The sequence below is a fragment of the Balaenoptera physalus genome (genome assembly GCF_965194825.1).
Source record: "Balaenoptera physalus genome assembly, chromosome: 6".
Classification (NCBI taxonomy): Eukaryota; Metazoa; Chordata; class Mammalia; order Artiodactyla; family Balaenopteridae; genus Balaenoptera; species Balaenoptera physalus.
In genome coordinates, this window is record NC_138885.1 from 131,012,773 (window position 1) to 131,033,392 (window position 20,620).

At 38.4% G+C, this 20,620-nt stretch overlaps 1 protein-coding gene across 2 annotated transcripts in view; it reads left to right on the plus strand.

Annotated features, from left to right (window-relative positions):
* The window catches only part of DIS3L2 (DIS3 like 3'-5' exoribonuclease 2), a 380,422-nt gene that overhangs the window by 43,792 nt on the left and 316,010 nt on the right, over positions 1-20,620 (plus strand). For both annotated transcript variants that reach the window (XM_082466171.1, XM_082466170.1), the window contains 2 exons: positions 17,509-17,657; positions 18,179-18,336. In XM_082466171.1, coding sequence (XP_082322297.1) covers positions 17,606-17,657; positions 18,179-18,336 — 210 coding nt within the window. In that variant the 5' untranslated portion in view covers positions 17,509-17,605. The remainder of the gene's footprint in view (positions 1-17,508; positions 17,658-18,178; positions 18,337-20,620) is intronic.

The window sequence follows — 20,620 nt, forward strand, 5'->3', positions numbered from 1 at the left end:
GTCATATTCCAAGGGGGATTAAAGAGTATGTCATGGGGAAATAGAGCTTATGAGTCTAGACCACATTTTCAAACTTTGGCAGAGATGGGAATGAGAAAAATAGAATGGTATCTGGTAGCTTGAAGTGTGCATAATAAGAGTAGGGCCAGGCCCTTGATTTGGATGTATTCTGTTGGGGAGGCTACTGTGGAGAAAATAATGAGTATGACAAAGTTCTAGAGTAGATAGATAAAAATTGGATGAAGAACACACATTGAGGAGGTTGTCAACATTTAGGGACGTTTCTTCCTCTCATACAGGATGAGAGGAGAGGATAGATGAACTCTTAGAGAGCTTTTGTCAGAGAGAAAGAAGAGTGAGTCCGTATAGGGGAGAGTTGGGAATTGAAGGCATTGACTGTAAATTGAGAGGGTTAAAGGTTAGGTTGACACTTCCTCTTCCAGCTATAGCATAGAAAATAATTGGAAACCAGTCTTCCTTCTGAGAACAACTAGAAAAGCTCACTACCACCCTCTCTCCCCCAGCAAAGGAAAAAAAAAGAAGGTATTTGAGAGATAATAAGAATGAATATCTAGGAGAGAATAAAGGCTTAGGGAGATCAGGCTAGTGTTTCGTGTTGTTTGTCTCCTACAGATGTTTACTAATTTTTGGAGGGATCAGCTGAAAGACTTAGAAGCTGAAAAACTAAGTGGTGAGTTTGATAATCTCTTAGGGCCAGAGAGAAAAGGATTAGAATTTAGGCCCTGCCCAGGTTGGGAGTGTGTGGCCCTGGTGAAACAGTCTTATTTGGGATTGGTAGATAAACCTACAAGTAAGGGTGACTGCATGTATATAGGCCTTTAAAGGAGTTGTAACTCTACTTTGAATACATTTAAACCCTGAAAAAAGATTAAGGTAATTTGTTTTATTTGTCTTAGGTGCTTGGCAGAAGCAAATGTAAATCCTGTTTGAAAGATGATAACATTACACTAGACCTCAAATTATTACTAGAAACATTTTGCAAATATAAGTCCAGCCCATAATAATAAAAAAGAAAATCAGGCACATGATCAAACAACACAAACAAAATCAAATAGAAGAAACAGAAGGTAATATTAGATCAATAGGGACCTCTGATATTGGAGTTTTTAGGAGCCAACTTTAGTATAGCTATTCTTACCTTGTGCAAAGAGATAAAAGATTCACCATTTTCCACAGAGAACTGAATACTTTTGAAAGAATGATATGGAAAATCTAGAATTGAAAACATAATAACTGAAATTAGGAACTTGATGGGTTCAACAGAAGATTAGATATAGCTGAAGAGAGAATTAATGAAGTGGAGAATTACTGAAGCAATTGAGGGAGACATTAAGACTTTGAGAAGGTCAAAAGTGTGTCATTGGAGTCCCAGACAAGGAGTTGAGAGAGAATGCGGCAGAAGTGATATTGAAGGAAATTTGCTGAAAGCTTTCCATAACTGTTGAAACTTATCAAGCAATAGATTCTCAAAACCTTACTAACACCACGCAGAATAAAAAGAAATCCATACCTTGGTATATTGTATAAACCTGTAGATAACCAAAGACAAAGCAAAAAATTTCAAAAGCTGCTAGAGATGGGGAGAGGGAATAAAGTATACTTTCAAACAACCAACACGTAGACTAATGGCTAACTTCTCAACAGACACAGTGGAAGCCAGAAGACGATGGAATGATATCTTCACATTAGAGAAAATAACTGTCAATCTAGAATTTTAAAACCTGTGATAATATCCTACAAAAATAAAGATGAAATACAGCTATTTCAGGCTTGACAGTTTTTCAGTTGCACTAGCCACTCTTTAAAATGTTTGAAAGACAAATGTGGCTAGTGGCTACCATATTGGGCAGCACAGATATTGAAAATTCCCATCATTTCAGAAAGGACAACATTGCTATAGGTATTAAGAAAACCATGAGGATATTTTGAAGAACATCCCCCCACCCCCCAAAAAAGGGAACCTTTAGGTGAAATTGACAAATGCCTAAAAAATGCAAATTAACAAAACTGATCTAAAAAGAAATTTAAAAATTGAAACTATTTAAATGTTTTTTTTTTTAAATTTATTTATTGATTGATTGATTGCTATGCTGGGTCTTTGTTTCTGTGCTAAGGCTTTCTCTAGTTGCAGCAAGCGGGGGCCACTCTTCATCACGGTGCGCGGGCCTCTCACCATCGCGGCCTCTCTTGTGGAGCACAGGCTCCAGACGCGCAGGCTCAGCAGCCGTGGCTCACGGGCCCAGCCGCTCCGCGGCACGTGGGATCCTCCCAGACCAGTGCTCGAACCCGTGTCCCCTGCATTAGCAGGCAGACTCTCAACCACTGTGCCACCAGGGAAGCCCTTAAATGTTATTTTATTTTATTTTTTTTGTGATGGCTGCCTTTAGTATCAGGGGGAATACTATCCCCATAGAATTAATTGGGGAGTATTTCTCCTATTTTTTTAGAAGAGTTTGAAAAGGATTGGTGTTATTTTTTCTTTCTGTTTGGTAGAATTCACCAGTGAAGCTACCTGGGCTTTTTTATTGGAAGATTTAAAATTACCAATTTAATTTCTTTATTTTTTATATGTCTATTTAAATTTTCTATTTCTTCTTAAGTCAGCTTCAGTAATTTGTGTTTTTCTAGGAATTTATCCATTTCATCTAAGTTGTCTAGTTGGCATAAAGTTGTTCACTGATTCCCTTATAATCATTTTCATTTCTGTAAAGTTAGTAGACCTGTCCCCTTTTTCATTCCTGTTTTTGTGATCATCCTGTGGAGGTGGAATGGACCCCTTCCTAATTAGTAGGATGTCTATACTGATTGCACTCCATACATCAAGAGAATCTGAGAGAAAATTTATTACTCACCCAGGAGACTCCTGGGGAGAGAAGGGTGGGTATAAGCATCTGTGGCCTGGCTTGAGGCAGAGGAAAGGAATGAGTTTGTCCTTTATAATGGTTAGGGGACTGAAGATGCAAAGGTCCCATGAGCAGGCTGGGGATTTGTGAAATGTGAATATCCCTCTCGTGCCAAAGAAGGTGGGGATGCAATGGACTTTCTTATCAACCTGTCCAGGTTGGGTCAAAGGGGAAGGGGGGGGTGAGGCTTAAGGTAAGTTAGTGGTCAAACATCAAAAAATGGAGCCAGACTCTTTATTACAAATCATAAATTTTGGTTAAAATTTTTTTTGCAATTTTTGATTTTTCTTCAGATTGGATAATCTTGATTGATCTGTTTTTCTATGTTTATTGATTCTTTCTTCTGTTAGCTCAGATCTGCTCTTGAGTTCCTCCAGTGAAATGTTCATTTCAATTGTTCTATCTTTCAACTTGGAATTTCCATTTGGTTCTTTTTTTTTTTAACTTATAATAACTTTATTATTTTTTAAAAATATTTTAATATTTTTATTTTTTATTTTAATTTTTTTTAGTTATGTCTGAGATATAAATTTTAAAGTAATAACTAGAATTATGACTTATAACATTATACCAGAACATATAAGATTTTTAGAAATTTCATGTAATGTGTGAAACATTTATATTAACATATTTCCATACAAATAACCCAATGAAAGTTCAGTATTAGTTGTTTTGTTTGTTTTTTTTATACTGCAGGTTCTTATTAGTCATCAATTTTATACACATCAGTGTATACATGTCAATCCCAATCGCCCAATTCAGCACACCACCATCCTCACCCCACCGCAGTTTTCCCCCCTTGGTGTCCATATGTCTGTTCTCTACATCTGTGTCTCAACTTCTGCCCTGCAAACCGGCTCATCTGTACCATTTTTCTAGGTTCCACATACATGCGTTAAAATACGATATTTGTTTTTCTCTTTCTGACTTACTTCACTCTGTATGACAGTCTCTAGATCCATCCACGTCTCAGCAAATAACTCAATTTCGTTCCTTTTTATGGCTGAGTAATATTCCATTGTATATATGTACCACAACTTCTTTAACCATTTGTCTGTCGATGGGCATTCAGGTTGCTTCCATGACCTGGCTATTGTAAGTAGTGCTGCAATGAACATTGGGGTGCATGTGTCTTTTTGAATTATGGTTTTCTCTGGGTATATGCCCAGTAGTGGGATTGCTGGATCATATGGTAAATCTATTTTTAGTTTTTTAAGGAACCTCCATACTGTTTTCCATAGTGGCTGTATCAATTTACATTCCCACTAACAGTGCAAGAGGGTTCCCTTTTCTCCACACCCTCTCCAGCATTTGTTGTTTGTAGATTTTCTGATGATGCGCATTCTAACTGGTGTGAGGTGATACCTCATTGTAGTTTTGATTTGCATTTCTCTAATAATTAGTGATGTTGAGCATCTTTTCATGTGCTTCTTGGCCATCTGTATGTCTTCTTTGGAGAAATGTCTATTTAGGTCTTCTGCCCATTTTTGGATTGGGTTGTTTGTTTCTTTAATATTGAGCTGAATGAGCTGTTTATATGTTTTGGAGATTAATCCTTTGTCCGTTGATTCATTTGCAGATATTTTCTCCCATTCTGAGGGTTGTCTTTTCATCTTGTTTATGGTTTCCTTTGCTGTGCAAAAGCTTTTAAGTTTCATTAGGTCCCATTTGTTTATGTTTGTTTTTATTTCCATTACTCTAGGAGGTGGATCAAAAAAGATCTTGCTGTGATTGATGTCAAAGAGTGTTCTTCCTATGTTTTCCTCTAAGAGTTTTATAGTGTCCGGTCTTACATTTAGATCTCGAATCTATTTTGAGTTTATTTTTGTGTATGGTGTTGGGGAGTGTTCTAATTTCATTCTTTTACATGTAGCTGTCCAGTTTTCCCAGCACCACTTATTTTTTTTTTTAAACATCTTTATTGGAGTATAATTGCTTTACAATGGTGTGTTAGTTTCTGCTTTATAACAAAGTGAATCAGTTATACATATACATATGTTCCCATATCTCTTCCCTCTTGCATCTCCCTCCCTCCCACCCTCCCTATCCCACCCCTCTAGGTGGTCACAAAGCACCGAGCTGATCTCCCTGTGCTATGCGGCTGCTTCCCACTAGCTATCTATTTTACATTTGGTAGTGTATATATGTCCATGATACTCTCTCACCCTGTCACATCTCACCCCTCCCCTTCCCCATATCCTCAAGTCCATTCTCTAGTAGGTCTGTGTCTTTATTCCCGTCTTGCTACTAGGTTCTTCATGACCTTTTTTTTTTTCTTCCTTAGATTCCATATATATGTGTTAGCATACTGTATTTGTTTTTCTCTTTCTGACTTACTTCACTCTGTATGACAGACTCTAACTCCATCCACCGCATTACAAATACCTCCATTTCATTTCTTTTTATGGCTGAGTAATATTCCATTTTATATATGTGCCACATCTTCTTTATCCATTCATCCGATGATGGACACTTAGGTTGCTTCCATGTCCTGGCTATTGTAAATAGAGCTGCAATGAACATTTTGGTACATTACTCTTTTTGAATTATGGTTTTCTCAGGGTATATGCCCAGTAGTGGGATTGCTGGATCATATGGTAAATCTATTTTTAGTTTTTTAAGGAACCTCCATACTGTTCTCCATAGTGGCTGTATCAATTTACATTCCCACCAACAGTGCAAGAGTGTTCCCTTTTCTCCACACCCTCTCCAGCATTTATTGTTTCTAGATTTTTTGATGATGGCCATTCTGACCGGTGTGAGATGATACCTCATTGTAGTTTTGATTTGCATTTCTCTAATGATTAATGATGTTGAGCATTCTTTCATGTGTCTGTTGGCCATCTGTATATCTTCTTTGGAGAAATGTCTATTTAGGTCTTCTGCCCATTTTTGGATTGGGTTGTTTGTTTTTTTGTTATTGAGCTGCATGAGCTGCTTGTAAATCTTGGAGATTAATCCTTTGTCAGTTGCTTCATTTGCAAATATTTTCTCCCATTCTGAGGGTTGTCTTTTGGTCTTGTTTATGGTTTCCTTTGCTGTGCAAAAGCTTTTAAGTTTCATTAGGTCCCATTTGTTTATTTGTGTTTTTATTTCCATTTCTCTAGGGGCTGGGTCAAAAAGGATCTTGCTGTGATTTATGTCATAGAGTGTTCTGCCTATGTTTTCCTCTAAGAGTTTGATAGTGTCTGGCCTTACACTTAGGTCTTTAATCCATTTTGAGTTTATTTTTGTGTATGGTGTCAGGGAGTGTTCTAATTTCATACTTTTACATGTACCTGTCCAATTTTCCCAGCACCACTTATTGAAGAGGCTCTCTTTTCTCCACTGTATATGCTTGCCTCCTTTATCGAAGATAAGGTGACCATATGTGCGTGGGTTTATCTCTGGGCTTTCTATCCTGTTCCATTGATCTATATTTCTGTTTTTTTTGCCAGTACCAAACTGTCTTGATTACTGTAGCTTTGTAATATAGTCTGAAGTCAGGGAGCCTGATTCCTCCAGCTCCATTTTTCGTTCTCAAGATTGCTTTGGCTATTCGGGGTCTTTTGTGTCTCCGTACAAATTGTGAAATTTTTTGTTCTAGTTCTGTGAAAAATGCCAGTGGTAGTTTGATACGGATTGCATTGAATCTGTAGATTGCTTTGGGTAGTAGAGTCATTTTCACAATGTCGATTCTTCCAGTCCAAGAACATGGTATATCTCTCCATCTATTTGTATCATCTTTAATTTCTTTCATCAGTGTCCTATAATTTTCTGCATACAGGTCTTTTGTCTCCTTAGGTAGGTTTATTCCTAGATATTGTATTCTTTTTGTTGCAGTGGTAAATGGGAGTGTTTTCTTAATTTCACTTTCAGATTTTTCATCATTAGTGTATAGGAATGCAAGAGATTTCTGTGCATTAATTTTGTATCCTGCTACTTTACCAAATTCATTGATTAGCTGTAGTAGTTTTCTGGTAGCATCCTTAGGATTCTCTATGTATAGTATCATGTCATCTGCAAACAGTGACAGCTTTATTCTTCTTTTCTGATTTGGATTCCTTTTATTTCTTTTTCTTCTCTGATTGCTGTGGCTAAAACTTCCAAAACTATGTTGAATAATAGTGGTGAGAGTGGGCAACCTTGTCCTGTCCCTGATCTTAGTGGAAATGGTTTCAGTTTTTCACCATTGACGACGATGTTGGCTGTGGGTTTGTCATATATGGCCCTTATTATGTTGAGGAAAGTTCCCTCTATGCCTACTTTCTGGAGAGTTTTTATCATAAATGGGTGTTGAATTTTGTTGAAAGCTTTCTCTGCATCTATTGAGATGATCATATGGTTTTTCTCCTTCAATTTGTTAATATGATGTATCACATTGAATGATTTGCGTATATTGAAGAATCCTTGCATTCCTGGGATAAACCCCACTTGATCATGGTGCATGATCCTTTTAATGTGCTGTTGGATTCTGTTTGCTAATATTTTGTTGAGGATTTTTGTATCTATGTTCATCAGTGATATTGGCCTGTAGTTTACTTTCTTTGTGACATCTTTGTCTGGTTTTGGTATGAGGGTGATGGCGGCCTCGTAGAATGAGTGTGGGTGTGTTCCTCCCTCTGCTATATTTTGGAAGAGTTTGAGAAAGACAGGTGTTATCTCGTCTCTAATTGTTTGATAGAATTCGCCTGTGAAGCCATCTGGTCCTGGGCTTTTGTTTGCTGGAAGATTTTTAATCACAGTTTCAATTTCAGTGCTTGTGATTGGTCTGTTCATATTTTCTATTTCTTCCTGGTTCAGTCTCGGCAGGTTGTGCATTTCTAAGAATCTGTCCATTTCTTCCAGGTTGTCCATTTTATTGGCATAGAGTTGCTTGTGGTAATCTCTCATGATCGTTTGTATTTCTGCAGGGTCAGTGGTTACTTCTCCTTTTTCATTTCTAATTCTATTGATTTCAGTCTTCTCCCTTTTTCTCTTGATGAGTCTGGCTAATGGTTTATCAATTTTGTTTATCTTCTTGAAGAACCAGCTTTTAGTTTCATTGATTTTTGCTATTGTTTCCTTCATTTCTTTTTCATTTATTTCTGATCTGATCTTTATGATTTCTTTCCTTCTGCTAGCTTTGGGGTTTTTTTGCTCTTCTTTCTCTAATTGCTTTAGGTGCAAGGTTAGGTTGTTTATTTGAGATGTTTCCTGTTTCTTGATGTAGGCTTGTATTGCTATAAACTTCCCTCTTAGAACTGCTTTTGCTGCATCCCATAGGTTTTGGGTCGTCGTGTCTCCATTGTCATTTGTTTCTAGGTATTTTTTGATTTCCCCTTTGATTTCTTCAGTGATCACTTCGTTATTAAGTAGTGTATTGTGTAGCCTCCATGTGTTTGTATTTTTTACAGATCTTTTCCTGTAATTGATATCTAGTCTCATAGCGTTGTGGTCGGAAAAGATATTTGATACGATTTCAATTTTCTTAAATGTACCAAGGCTTGATTTGTGGCCCAAGATATGATCTATCCTGGAGAATGTTCCATGAGCACTTGAGAAAAATGTGTATTCTGTTGTTTTTGGGTGGAATGTCCTATAAATATCAACTAAGTCCATCTTGTTTAATGTATCATTTAAAGCTTGTGTTTCCTTATTTATTTTCATTTTGTATGATCTGTCCATTGGTGAAAGTGGGGTGTTAAAGTCCCCTACTATGATTGTGTTACTGTCGATTTCCCCTTTTATGGCTGTTAGTATTTGCCTTATGTATTGAGGTGCTCCTATGTTGGGTGCATAAATATTTACAATTGTTATACCTTCCTCTTGGATCGATCCCTTGATCATTATATAGTGTCCTTATTTGTCTCTTGTAATAGTCTTTATTTTAAAGTCCATTTTGTCTGATATGAGAATTGCTACTCCAGCTTTCTTTTGATTTCCATTTGCATGGAATATCTTTTTCCATCCCCTCACTTTCAGTCTGAATGTGTCCCTAGGTCTGAAGTGGGTCTCTTGTAGACAGCATATATATGGGTCTTGTTTTTGTACCCATTCAGCTAGTCTGTGTCTTTTGGTGGCAGCATTTAATCCATTTACATTTAAGGTAATTATCGATATGTATGTTCCTATTCCCATTTTCTTAAATATTTTGGGTTTGTTATTGTAGGTGTTTTCCTTCTCTTGTGTTTCTTGCCTAGAGAAGTTCCTTTAGCATTCGTTGTAAAGCTGGTTTGGTGGCCAGCACCACTTATTGAAGAGACTGTCTTTTCTCCATTGTATATCTTTGCCTCCTTTGTCATAGATTAGTTGACCATATGTGCGTGGGTTTATCTCTGGGCTTTCTACCTTGTTCCATTGATCTATGTTTCTGTTTTTGTGCCAGTACCATATTGTCTTGATTACTGTAGCTTTGTAGTATAGTCTGAAGTCAGGGAGTCTGATTCCTCCAGCTCCGTTTTTTCCCCTCAAGACTGCTTTGGCTATTCGGGGTCTTTTGTGTCTCCATACAAATTTTAAGATGATTTGTTGTAGTTCTGTAAAAAATGCCATTGGTAATTTGATAGGGATTGCATTGAATCTGTAAATTGCTTTGGGTAGTGTAGTCATTTTCACAATATTGATTCTTCCAATCCAAGAACATGGTATATCTCTCCACCTGTTGGTATCATCTTTAATTTCTTTCATCAGTGTCTTACAGTTTTCTGCATACAGGTCTATTGTCTCCCTAGGTAGGTTTATTCCTAGATATTTTGTTGTTTTTGTTGCAATGGTAAATGGGAGTGTTTCCGTAATTTCTCTTTCAGATTTTTCATCATTGGTGTATAGGAATGCAAGAGATTTCTGTGCATTAATTTTGTATCCTGCAACTTTACCAAATTCATTGATTAGCTCTACTAGTTTTCTGGTGGCATTTTTAGGATTCTCTATGTATAGTATCATGTCATCTGCAAACAGTGACAGTTTTACTTCTTCTTTTCCAATTTGTATTCCTTTTATTTCTTTTTCTTCTGTGATTGCCGTGGCTAGGACTTCCAAAACTGTGTTGAATAATAGTGGTGAGAGTGGCCATCCTTGTCTCATTCCTGATCTTAGAGGAAATGCTTCCAGTTTTTCATCATTGAGAATGATGTTTGCTGTGGGTTTGTCGTATATGGCCTTTATTATGTTGAGATAGGTTCCCTCTATGCCCACTTTCTGGAGAGTTTTTTATCATAAATGTGTGTTGAATTTTGTCAAAAGCTTTTTCTGCATCTATTGAGATGATCATATGGTTTTTATTCTTCAATTTGTTAATATGGTGTATCACATTGATTGATTTGCATATATTGAAGAATCCTTGCATCCCTGGGATAAATCCCACTTGATCGTGGTGTAGGATCCTTTTAATGTGTTGCTGGATTCTGTTTGCTAGTATTTTGTTGAGGATTTTTGCATCTATATTCATCAGTTTTATTGGTCTGTAATTTTTTTTTTTGTAGTATCTTTGGTTTTGGTATCAGAGTGATGGTGGCCTCATAGAATGAGTTTGGGAGTGTTCCTTCCTCTGCAATTTTTTGGAAGAGTTTGAGAAGGATAGGTGTTAGCTCTTCTCTAAATGTTTGATAGAATTTGCCTGTGAAGCCATCTGGTCCTGGACTTTTGTTTGTTGGAAGATTTTTTAATCACAGTTTCAATTTCATTACTTGTGATTGGTCTGTTCATATTTTCTATTTCTTCCTGGTTCAGTCTTGGAAGGTTATACCTTTCTAAGAATTTGTCCATTTCTTCCAGGTTGTCCATTTTATTGGCATAGAGTTGCTTGTAGTAGTCTCTTAGGATGTTTTATATTTCTGTGGTGTCTGTTGTAACTTCTCCTTTTTCATTTCTAATTTTATTGATTTGAGTCCTCTCCCTCTTTTTCTTGATGAGTCTGGCTAATGGCTTATCAATTTTGTTTATCTTCTCAAAGAACCAGCTTTTAGTTTTATTGATCTTTGCTATTGTTTTCTTTGTTTCTATTTCATTTATTTCCGCTCTGATCTTTATGATTTCTTTCCTTCTGCTAACTTTGGGTTTTGTTTGTTCTTCTTTCTCTAGTTCCTTTAGGTGTAAGGTTAGATTGTTTACTTGAGATTTTTCTTGTTTCTTTAGGTAGGCTTGTATAGCTATAAACTTCCCTCTTAGAACTGCTTTTGCTGCATCCCATAGGTTTTGGGTCGTCGTGTTTTCATTGTCATTTGTCTCTAGGTATTTTTTGATTTCCTCTTTGATTTCTTCAGTGATCTCTTGGTTATTTAGTAACGTATTGTTTAGCCTCCATGTGTTTGTGTTTTTTACGGTTTTTTCCCTGTAATTGATTTCTAATCTTATAACGTTGTGGTCAGTAAAGATGCTTGATATGATTTCAGTTTTCTTAAATTTACTGAGGCTTGATTTGTGACCCACGATGTGATCTATCCTGGAGAATGTTCCATACACACTTGAGAAGAAAGTGTAATCTGCTGTTTTTGGATGGAATGTCCTATAAATATCAATTAAATCTATCTGGTCTATTGTGTCATTTAAAGCTTCTGTTTCCTTATTTATTTTCATTTTGGATGATCTGTCCCTTGGTGTAAGTGAGGTGTTAAAGTCCCCCACTATTATTGTGTTACTGTCAATTTCCTCTTTTATAGCTGTTAGCAGTTGCCTTATGTATTGAGGTGCTCCTATGTTGGGTGCATATATATTTATAATTGTTATATCTTCTTCTTGGATTGATTCCTTGATCATTATGTAGTGTCCTTCCTTGTCTCTTGTAACATTCTTTATTTTAAAGTCTATTTTATCTGATATGAGTATTGCTACTCCAGCTTTCTTTTGACTTCCATTTGCATGGAATATCTTTTTCCATCCCCTTACTTTCAGTCTGTATGTGTTCCTACGTCTGAAGTGCATCTCTTGTAGACAGCATATAGATGGGTCTTGTCTTTGTATCCATTCAGCAAGCTTGTGTCTTTTGGTTGGAGCATTCAATCCATTCACGTTTAAGGTAATTATTGATATGTCTGTTCCTATGACCATTTTCTTAATTGTTTTGGGTTTGTTTTTGTAGGTCCTTTTCTTCTCTTGTGTTTCCCACTTAGAGAAGTTCCTTTAGCATTTGTTGTAGAGCTGGTTTGGTGGTGCTGAATTCTCTTAGCTTTTGCTTGTCTGTAAAGCTTTTGATTTCTCCATCAAATCTGAAGGAGATCCTTGCCGGGTAGAGTAATCTTGGGTGTAGGTTCTTCCCTTTCATCACTTTAAGTATATCACGCCACTCCCTTCTGGCTTGTAGAGTTTCTGCTGAGAAATCAGCTGTTAACCTTATGGGAGTTCCCTTGTATGTTATTTGCCGTTTTTCCCTTGCTGCTTTCAGTAATTTTTCTTTGTGTTTAATTTTTGCCACTTTGATTACTATGTGTCTCGGCGTGTTTCTCCTTGGGTTTATCCTGTATGGGACTCGCTGTGCTTCCTGGACTTGGGTGGCTATTTCCTTTCCCATGTTAGGGAAGTTTTCAATTATAATCTCTTCAAATATTTTCTCGGGTCCTTTCTACTCTCTTTTCTCCTTCTGGGACCCCTATAATGCGAATGTTGTTGTGTTTAATGTTGTCCCAGAGATCTCTTAGGCTGTCTTCATTTGTTTTCATTCTTTTTTCTTTAGTCTGTTCCACAGCAGTGAATTCCACCATTCTGTCTTCCAGGTCACTTATCCGTTCTTCTGCCTCAGTTATTCTGCTATTGATTCCTTCTAGTGTCGTTTTCATTTCAGTTATTGTATTGTTCATCTCTGTTTGTTTGTTCTTTAATTCTTCTAGGTCTTTGTTAAACATTTCTTGCATCTTCTCGATCTTTGCCTCCATTGTTTTTGTGAGGTCCTGGATCATCTTCACTATCATTATTTTGAATTCTTTTTCTGGAAGGTTGCCTATCTCCACTTCATTGAGTTGTTTTTCTGGGGTTTTAGCTTGTTCCTTCATCTGGTACATAGCCCTCTGCCTTTTCATCTTTTCTTTCTTTCTGTGAATGTGGTTTTTGTTCCACAGGCTGCAGGATTGTAGTTCTTCTTGCTTCCGCCTTTTTAAGACTTATAATAACTTTAAATGGAGTATAACTTTTTGTGACAGTGGACAAACCACCTATCCCTTCTGTGCTTCAGTTTCCTTATCTTTTCTCTGAATTCCTCTGTTTCTGAGCGTCTGAAGACCTCATGAGTCGGAGACAGTGGTTCCCATGAACCCTCCAATGTTTTATTTGATGAATCATTGTTATCATAGTTTCCTTTAAAGATGGTTTCTTTTAGTTCTTTGAACATATTTATAATAGCTGCTTTGAAGTCTTTGTTGCCTGAATCTAAAATCTAGGCTCACTTAGAGATAATTTTTATTGAAACTATCCCTTGCCCCATTGTATGGGTCAAACTTTTCTGGTTTGTTTTTTTTTTGCACATATTATAATTTTTGTTGAAATCTGGATGTTGTTGATAATATATTCTGCATTCTGATTCCTTTTCCTCCAGAGTTGGAGGTGGTTGCTCTGTTTGTTAAGCGGCTTGCATGGGCTAATTCTGTGGAGTCTGTTTCTCTCATAGTGTGTGGCTAGCTGCTCATGTCTCTGCTCAGTTCTTTTTTTCTTGTTTTTATTTTTAAGCATGACTTTCTGATAGTTGCCCTTGAGTCAGCATATCTTAGTGGTCAGCTTATGATTAGTCAGAAGTTGTGTTTAAACTCCTTGAAACGATGAGGCCCCCACCCTTTGTCAGTGGTCCTGGTGAAACTTGGGAAATGCATTCAAAATTGAGGTAGTTTACAAGTCTGCCCTGGCTTTTGCTTTCTGTATTTGCAAGGCTCACATTCATCCAGGGATGCATAGCTCTCTAGGACCCACTCATTTCTCTCCTGCATGTTTGCAGTCTTGAGCATACACACAGCAGGAAAATGTAGATTCTTACAAGACGCACTTTGGTTGTCTCATTCCCTGATTCTCCCTGTTATATTTCTGGTTGGTCTACTGATCTGTTGCTTGCCCTAACTGGTATTACAAACCAGACTAACTGTGATATTGGCCTAGACTAGGGTAAGGCAAGTGAGATGCCTAGGGCACAAACATTTAAGGAGGCACTTACTCTTGGAGTCCTACAAGCATGGGGTTGGCACTTGTGTCACTTAGCTTTCATAAATTTTGTGTCCTAGGTGCCTTGCTTGCCTCACCCTAGTCCTGGCCCTGCTACTCATATTTCTCGCTAGTATATATTTGTCGTAACCTGGTTTCTGTCCTAGATAGTCTTCATTTATTCAAATTTTTGAGCACCTGCTCTGTACTATACATTGGGTCTCAAGACACCACTTCTTTTACCCAGAGGCTTTCTTTGTTTACACTTTCTCAAGTCTAGTGCTTTTCCTGCATTCCTCCTCATTCGTACTCTTTTGTACCATGTGGCACTATTAACCAGTACTGCCTGTTCATCCTAATCTTAGCCCAACTCTTCAGAATGTACAGCTATTTCCATGGCAAGACACCCTCTCAAGGAGCCAGTGGGCAGTTGGGCAGTGTATCATTGGCCCTCGCTCTGAAAGCTGGTGAGGATTAGCTGGTGACTTGTGCTTTTAGTGTGTCAGGGTAGGAGTGTCCAGGATTTCTCCAGGGTTAATGGGCCTTCCCAACTACATCACTGGGAAGGGAAGGTTGCTTGCTTGTTTGTCTTCTGCTTAGCATCTTGTATTCTTGGAATCTTTCCATCTGCTTCCAGTGCTTTGATACCCAAAGGCAGACTTTGACTCTCTGCTCGGCTGGTCTGGCTTATTCTTGCCGACTTTGTTTCCTGGTTTTCCGTTCTTTGCTGATTTGTTTTTAGCATGGTTTCCCTGAATGACCCTGCTTTGCTTGGTGTTCTCACTGCTTGCTCATGAAAACAAACTCATCCAGTCATTTAAGGAGTGATTGTTGAGCACCTATTCTATCCTAGGTACTGTGGGAGCCAGTGGGATTATAGTGATGATCTCAACCAAACATTCCTTATCTTCCTGAGCTAGACAGAAAAGTTAGGTGTAAATCACACCAACCGAGATATTTGCTGTGAAAAAAAGTTACAAATGCAGCTGACCTAGGACATTTGAGTTGAGATCTCTGTACCTCCATCTCACTTGACTGGCAGTAACTCCCCTTAATTTTGAACTCTTGCCTGCATCAAGACTTGATATGAAGTACCCCATTTTCAATCCTGGCTCTTATTTTTGGATTGTCTTTCTCCTGCTTGCAGCTTGCTCCAACCCCTTGCCCCACCCAAGGCTGCCATTATTTGTTTTCTTAGTAGTTGGTGCAAACCCTGATCATGAACCTGTTTTCCTTTGGAAGTCATTGTCTCCCTTGTTTTCTTAGCATCAGGCTCTATTGGTGTTTTCCCCTATATCTTTATTAGCTTCTTTATTGTGTTTTCTACTTCTTCTTCCTCTTTGCAAAAAAAGTTGCCCTAACCCAGATTTTGTCCTAGGCCCTCTTCTGCATCACCTTACCCCTTTTTGGCAATCTCTTCCATTCTAGAAAACTTTGGGTTACCGTCTTTAGGCAAATGGCTGGCTAATTCATCTCTCTAAGGTATGCTCCAGTTTTCAAGTTCTTGATGTAGAAGTATGTATTTCCACGTGTAGAGGCATATATATAGAGGTATGTATTGCCATGTAGAGGTATATAATACCCCAAGTAGAATTCATCATCTTCTCTAACTTAGTGATGTTATCATCTCCCAGTCTCCTTACTTGAAATCTCACACAATTGCCACCTCCTTGCTCTCCTTCAGATATGCCTGGTTGCCAAGTGGTGCCAGTTTTCCTATGTAATACCATGTTAATGGTCTGTTCATTTCAGTGTCTGCAGCTGCAACTCTAGTTCAGGCCTTCCCTTCCCTTCACACAGTCTGTTCTGGTTCTTTCCTGAGGTGCAGCTGCTGCCAGTCTTTCTCAACTCCAGATGACTCTGAATGTGCTCTGCCAGGTTAATTTTTCCTGAAACACAACTTTGGTCTGTTATTCTTCTCTTCCGCTCATTCGTGCTTCAGAAATTCCCTACTGCCTTTGAGAAATGGGGCTGATTTTCTAGACCTTCTAACTTGTTTTATTTTCCTTGCCACTGCCTCCCTTCATATAGTCTGGACTCCATCCAAATGGAATTAACGTGGCAAGAACCTGCCTGTGTTTTTCTGTTTGTGTGTCTATATATTTTTTTCCTTTTGCCAGCAGTATGCTTTTCTCACATTGTCAGTTCTTAACATCTTTCCTGAAGCTCTCTTGGATTTCCTGATCTGGAGATACTCTCTTCCATCATATGTACATTACCCATACTTAAAAAAAAAGTGCTTATCACTCCCCAACTTATATTAGTTGTTATTTTAATATGAGTTCTATAAGTCTAATTAACTTTTGTATCCCTCACTATGCCTAGTGTATAGTATCTTGCAGAAATAGTTGTTGAATTAAGGAGTGGATGAATGCATTTCTGAATGAAACCAGCAGATGGTCTGGACTCCTCTGTGTGCCTTTTCCACTACCTTGTTGTTTATCTAAGACCATCTGTTTCTCTCTCTTCTTGAAACTTCTTGACTTTATCTCTGAATCTCTTCACGTATCACTGAGTGGCTTGTTACTCTGTCTCTGTTGCTTCTCCTCTCCTGAGTTAGTATTAATTTCAATTTAAAGAAAAATTACATCATTTTGGTGAAGGATGTGTGTGGGAAGTTTAGAGGAAAGGGTTTTAGTGTTCAGAATGACATCTTGATCCATTTTATGGGAAAGCAGCCTGCCCATCCGGATTTTGAGAATTTGCAAGTATAGGCTTGAATCCTGGGCCTGTGGCCAGCAGAGAGTAGAAAGTGGATGTAGTGATGACATGTTCAGTGTCCAGGTCGAAGGCCAGGGGGCCAGCTGCAGGGCCCCACATTCCAGTCCGCTGAGCCAGGCAGCTGCCTTGTATTCCTTAGGAGCAGCTGCCGGAGCTTCTGGTCAGATGACTGGTTTGAAGGGATGGCAGGTAAGAGTAGGGAAGTAGATGTCTAACTACAGTATTCCCATTTTTTGAAAGCTAGTGAATCATCTGCAGTTCCATGCATAGTTTTGGACATCTGGTTGTGGCAGTGAATTAGGTTATGTTTATATTGATGAATTCTAAGGAATTGATTTATTTGATTTTGTAGAAGAACGTCATTTGTCTAAGGTTAAACTTAGTAAATGCCACATCTCTTGAGCCCTAGTTTAGTACCTATTTCATTATAGCCTTTAGATTCTAGATCTTTATACCATTTTTCAAAACCATATTCCCTCCTGCTCTTGTACATTCCACTAGCTGAATAGAACCTCAGAACTCCTTAATTTCTACCTCATTGCCCTATTTGTGGAGATTTTTAGTTGAAGGGGCCCAAACAAGCAGGCTGGTGATACCCATGAGGTTGAAGACCTTGAAAAGCAACTCAGGACAGATGGTGTGCTTGACTAAGTGCCTAGGAGAAAGTGACGCCAGGACCCAGGAGGGACACCACATTGCCTTTGCCGTCGAAGTCCTAAATTTCCGAGAGCACAGAGGAGGCTTCAGGTTAACGGTTCTTTAGTCACCCATCTCTCTTTGGTTTCAGCTAGTGACAACTGAGCTGATCAAGGCCAGAAGAACTCTGAGCTGAGCAGTGGAGGCCCTCCTGGATCTAGAGAGAAGAGGTGACCTTGGAACCAGTAATGAGCCATCCTGACTACCGGCTGAACCTCCGGCCCCTGGGGACCCCCAGAGGTAGCAAAAGGAAAATGGAATCTGCTCTAGCAACTGGAGACCTGAACTAAAGTGGAATGGAGGTGCAGGGCGGGTCTTAGGACTGAGGGAGACTGTAATTCTTCTGGTGACCTGTTAAATATTCTCCTGTGTTATTTCCTTTAGAATTGTGTGGTTTCTTGCTGTCTTAATTTATTGTTATATTGAGTACAGCTGTTTAATCTCCTCCAGGAAAGTGATGATCTTTTAGTAATTCCTATTTTTAAAAGTTTGTGTCTATAACCAGCAAAGCATACTGAACCCATTATTTGGGTTCTGTTCCATGTATATTGTGGTGCTGATTTAAAATTCAGGTCTCAAATCTGTGTACATTTTATTCATGTTTCCTTACCAATTTTTCCTCTTTATGACTATTTGAAATCATTATCAGGGAATTTTACTATGTTTTCATGTTTCTAAATAAGAAAAAAAAGGTGAAATATCTCCAGTTTTGGAGATAGAGAGACGTTTGAGTAGAGTTGATTGATGCCTCATGTTTCTAGGCGCGTCCTCTTTGGCTGACCCATGTGGTGCTGGTGCTTCACCAGGCGACAAAAAGTCAAAGAGCAAGACCATACGAGGGAAGAAAAAAAGCATATTTGAAACCTACCTGTCCAAGGAGGATGTTTCAGAAGGCTTGAAGAGAGGAACACTTATTCAGGTGCTTAAAATATACTAGAAGGCTATTCCTTGAATATGTGGAATCAGAAGTAATCGATTACTCATTGAAACTGTTTATTTTTCTCTGCTGTGTGCTTTGAGAGAAATGATGACATAACAGGCCCAGGGCTTCCCACTTCTTAGACCTACAGTATAACTAGAGGTGATAAGTGCCACCAGACCGTGACAAAGTGCTCTGAGATTTGAGAGAAGGGAGCTGTTACTTCCAGTTAGGGTTGTCTAGGAGTGCTTTATTAGAAGGGATATATTAGAGCCAGGCCATGGATTGGTACAGTTTGAATAAGTGGAGAGAAAGAGCTTTACAAGGGGACCAATGTGAACTGCTAAGAGAGAAGTGGGATATAGCGTGTGGCTATAAGAAACATTGATAGGTCAGTTTGCCTGGAGCACATGGATGCTGACTGACAGAGAATAAGCTTGAAAAGGAAACAGTAAACAGCAGCAGACAATATTTGTTGAGTGCTTTATAGTTTACAAAATATTTTTACAAGCTAATTCAGCAGTTTGGCTCAGCAAACGTTCAACTATCCACTGTGAGCCAGGAACAGTTTATATAGTTAGGAGCACACAGCGTGGTTGCTCCCGAGATGAAGGTGGATGAGACTGACTTCCTGTACTTTGAGCCTGCAGCCCAGTAGTGGAGCAGGCAGTCATGTGAACAGATGATTTGAGGATAAAGGGTAAGTGCTCAGATAAAAGTGTGACCACTTATTGGAGAATGTTGGGGGAAACCGGGAAACTGTAGGAGGTGACACCTGCGGTGAATATTGAAAGATGACTCATTTGGGTCTATTAAGTGAGTGTTATGTGTGTGGGAAGGGAGGTATGGAAAGGTAGTGACACTAATGAAGACACTAACTGTGAAACAATACGGAGTGAGGCAGCTTAGGTCCCGTTAGGCGTGAAATCTGAGGCGGGTAGTAGGCAATGAGATCGAGAGGGAGGCGAGGCCACATATTCTTTGAATTAGTCTGTTTTATAATTCTTAGTTTAGTATAGAAACATTGCCATGTGTTACCTGGCTTGCTTGAAGATGTCGACTGTGTTCCATTTTCTCTCAGTCCAAATGTCCAGCTTCTATATTTGTGTTTGGGGCTGGAGATCCAGCTAATTAACAGATACTGTCATCTTCTCTTCCTTTTTATCCTTTTTATCACCTTTTGTATTTACCTGTGGTCAAGTGAACATGTGCTTAATATGGACTCTTGAATGAAAATTTGTTTTTAACAAATTAATTAGTTGCTGGCTCTGATTTCAGAGGTACAGTTGGTTTTTTTTTTTTTTTGAAGCTTCCCTTGATTTCTTTGATAAGGTCTCTCTTAGGAAAGTTAAAGCTTCAGTTGGACATTTGTTCATTCATTAATCCATTCATTTGCTGTTTATCGTTCAGCGCACATACTGAACTCCATTTTATCTGCAAGTTTCTTGGCCCTCATCTTGTTCTGTGTATGAAGACCTGTTGTGCTTTTCCCATTCTCATCTCCTGCCGTTCTCTTCCAGGTACACTCTGCTCAGTTCACCCTGATCTTCGAAACTTTGCTAGTAAAAACTCTGCTCTTTGATTCCTCTGTGACTTTGTACACACTGTTCCTGGTGTTAGGAATGCTTTCTCCCACTATCTTCATGTAATTGTGCGTGACCTTACCTAAATGTTACCCCCTTTATGAAGCCTCACTTTAATTCTCCAAGCGGAATTGGCCATTACCACTTTCCTGAAGCCGACTTTTTTGTTTACCCTTTATTCTAAACTTATTATCATTTCTTGGAATTTATATTTTCTCAGATAGACTGTTCACTTCCTTGTGGGCATGGTCATGTTTTATTCCCACAAATTAGCCCAATGACTGGCATTTGATTGATGCTTAATAAATTTATATTGAATAAATCTTTATTTACTGACTGAATAAAGGATCAAGGTACTGTCTTTGAAGAAGAGAGAGAGGATCCTCTGTTGTTATGACTTGGAAGAAATATTGTTTATAAAATTTACAGAGATAGGCTCAGGGAACTATTCTGCAATGGTATTATTTTTGCTCCCTCGTGTTAATTTTTGCTTTTGAAGCAACTCTTTGCTAATGTTAAAACAAAAAGCTGATCAATATAACAACTCTCATTCCCAGGAGTTTGTAAGTGATTCCTCCTGGCCTGTGACATCATGAGACTCTGCAGCCAGAGCCTTCCCCCACAGATGAGAACAGTTGTTCTTTGCAGATGGGAAAAGGAATGGGTTCCAGATATGAGGTCACCGTGTGAAATATACAACA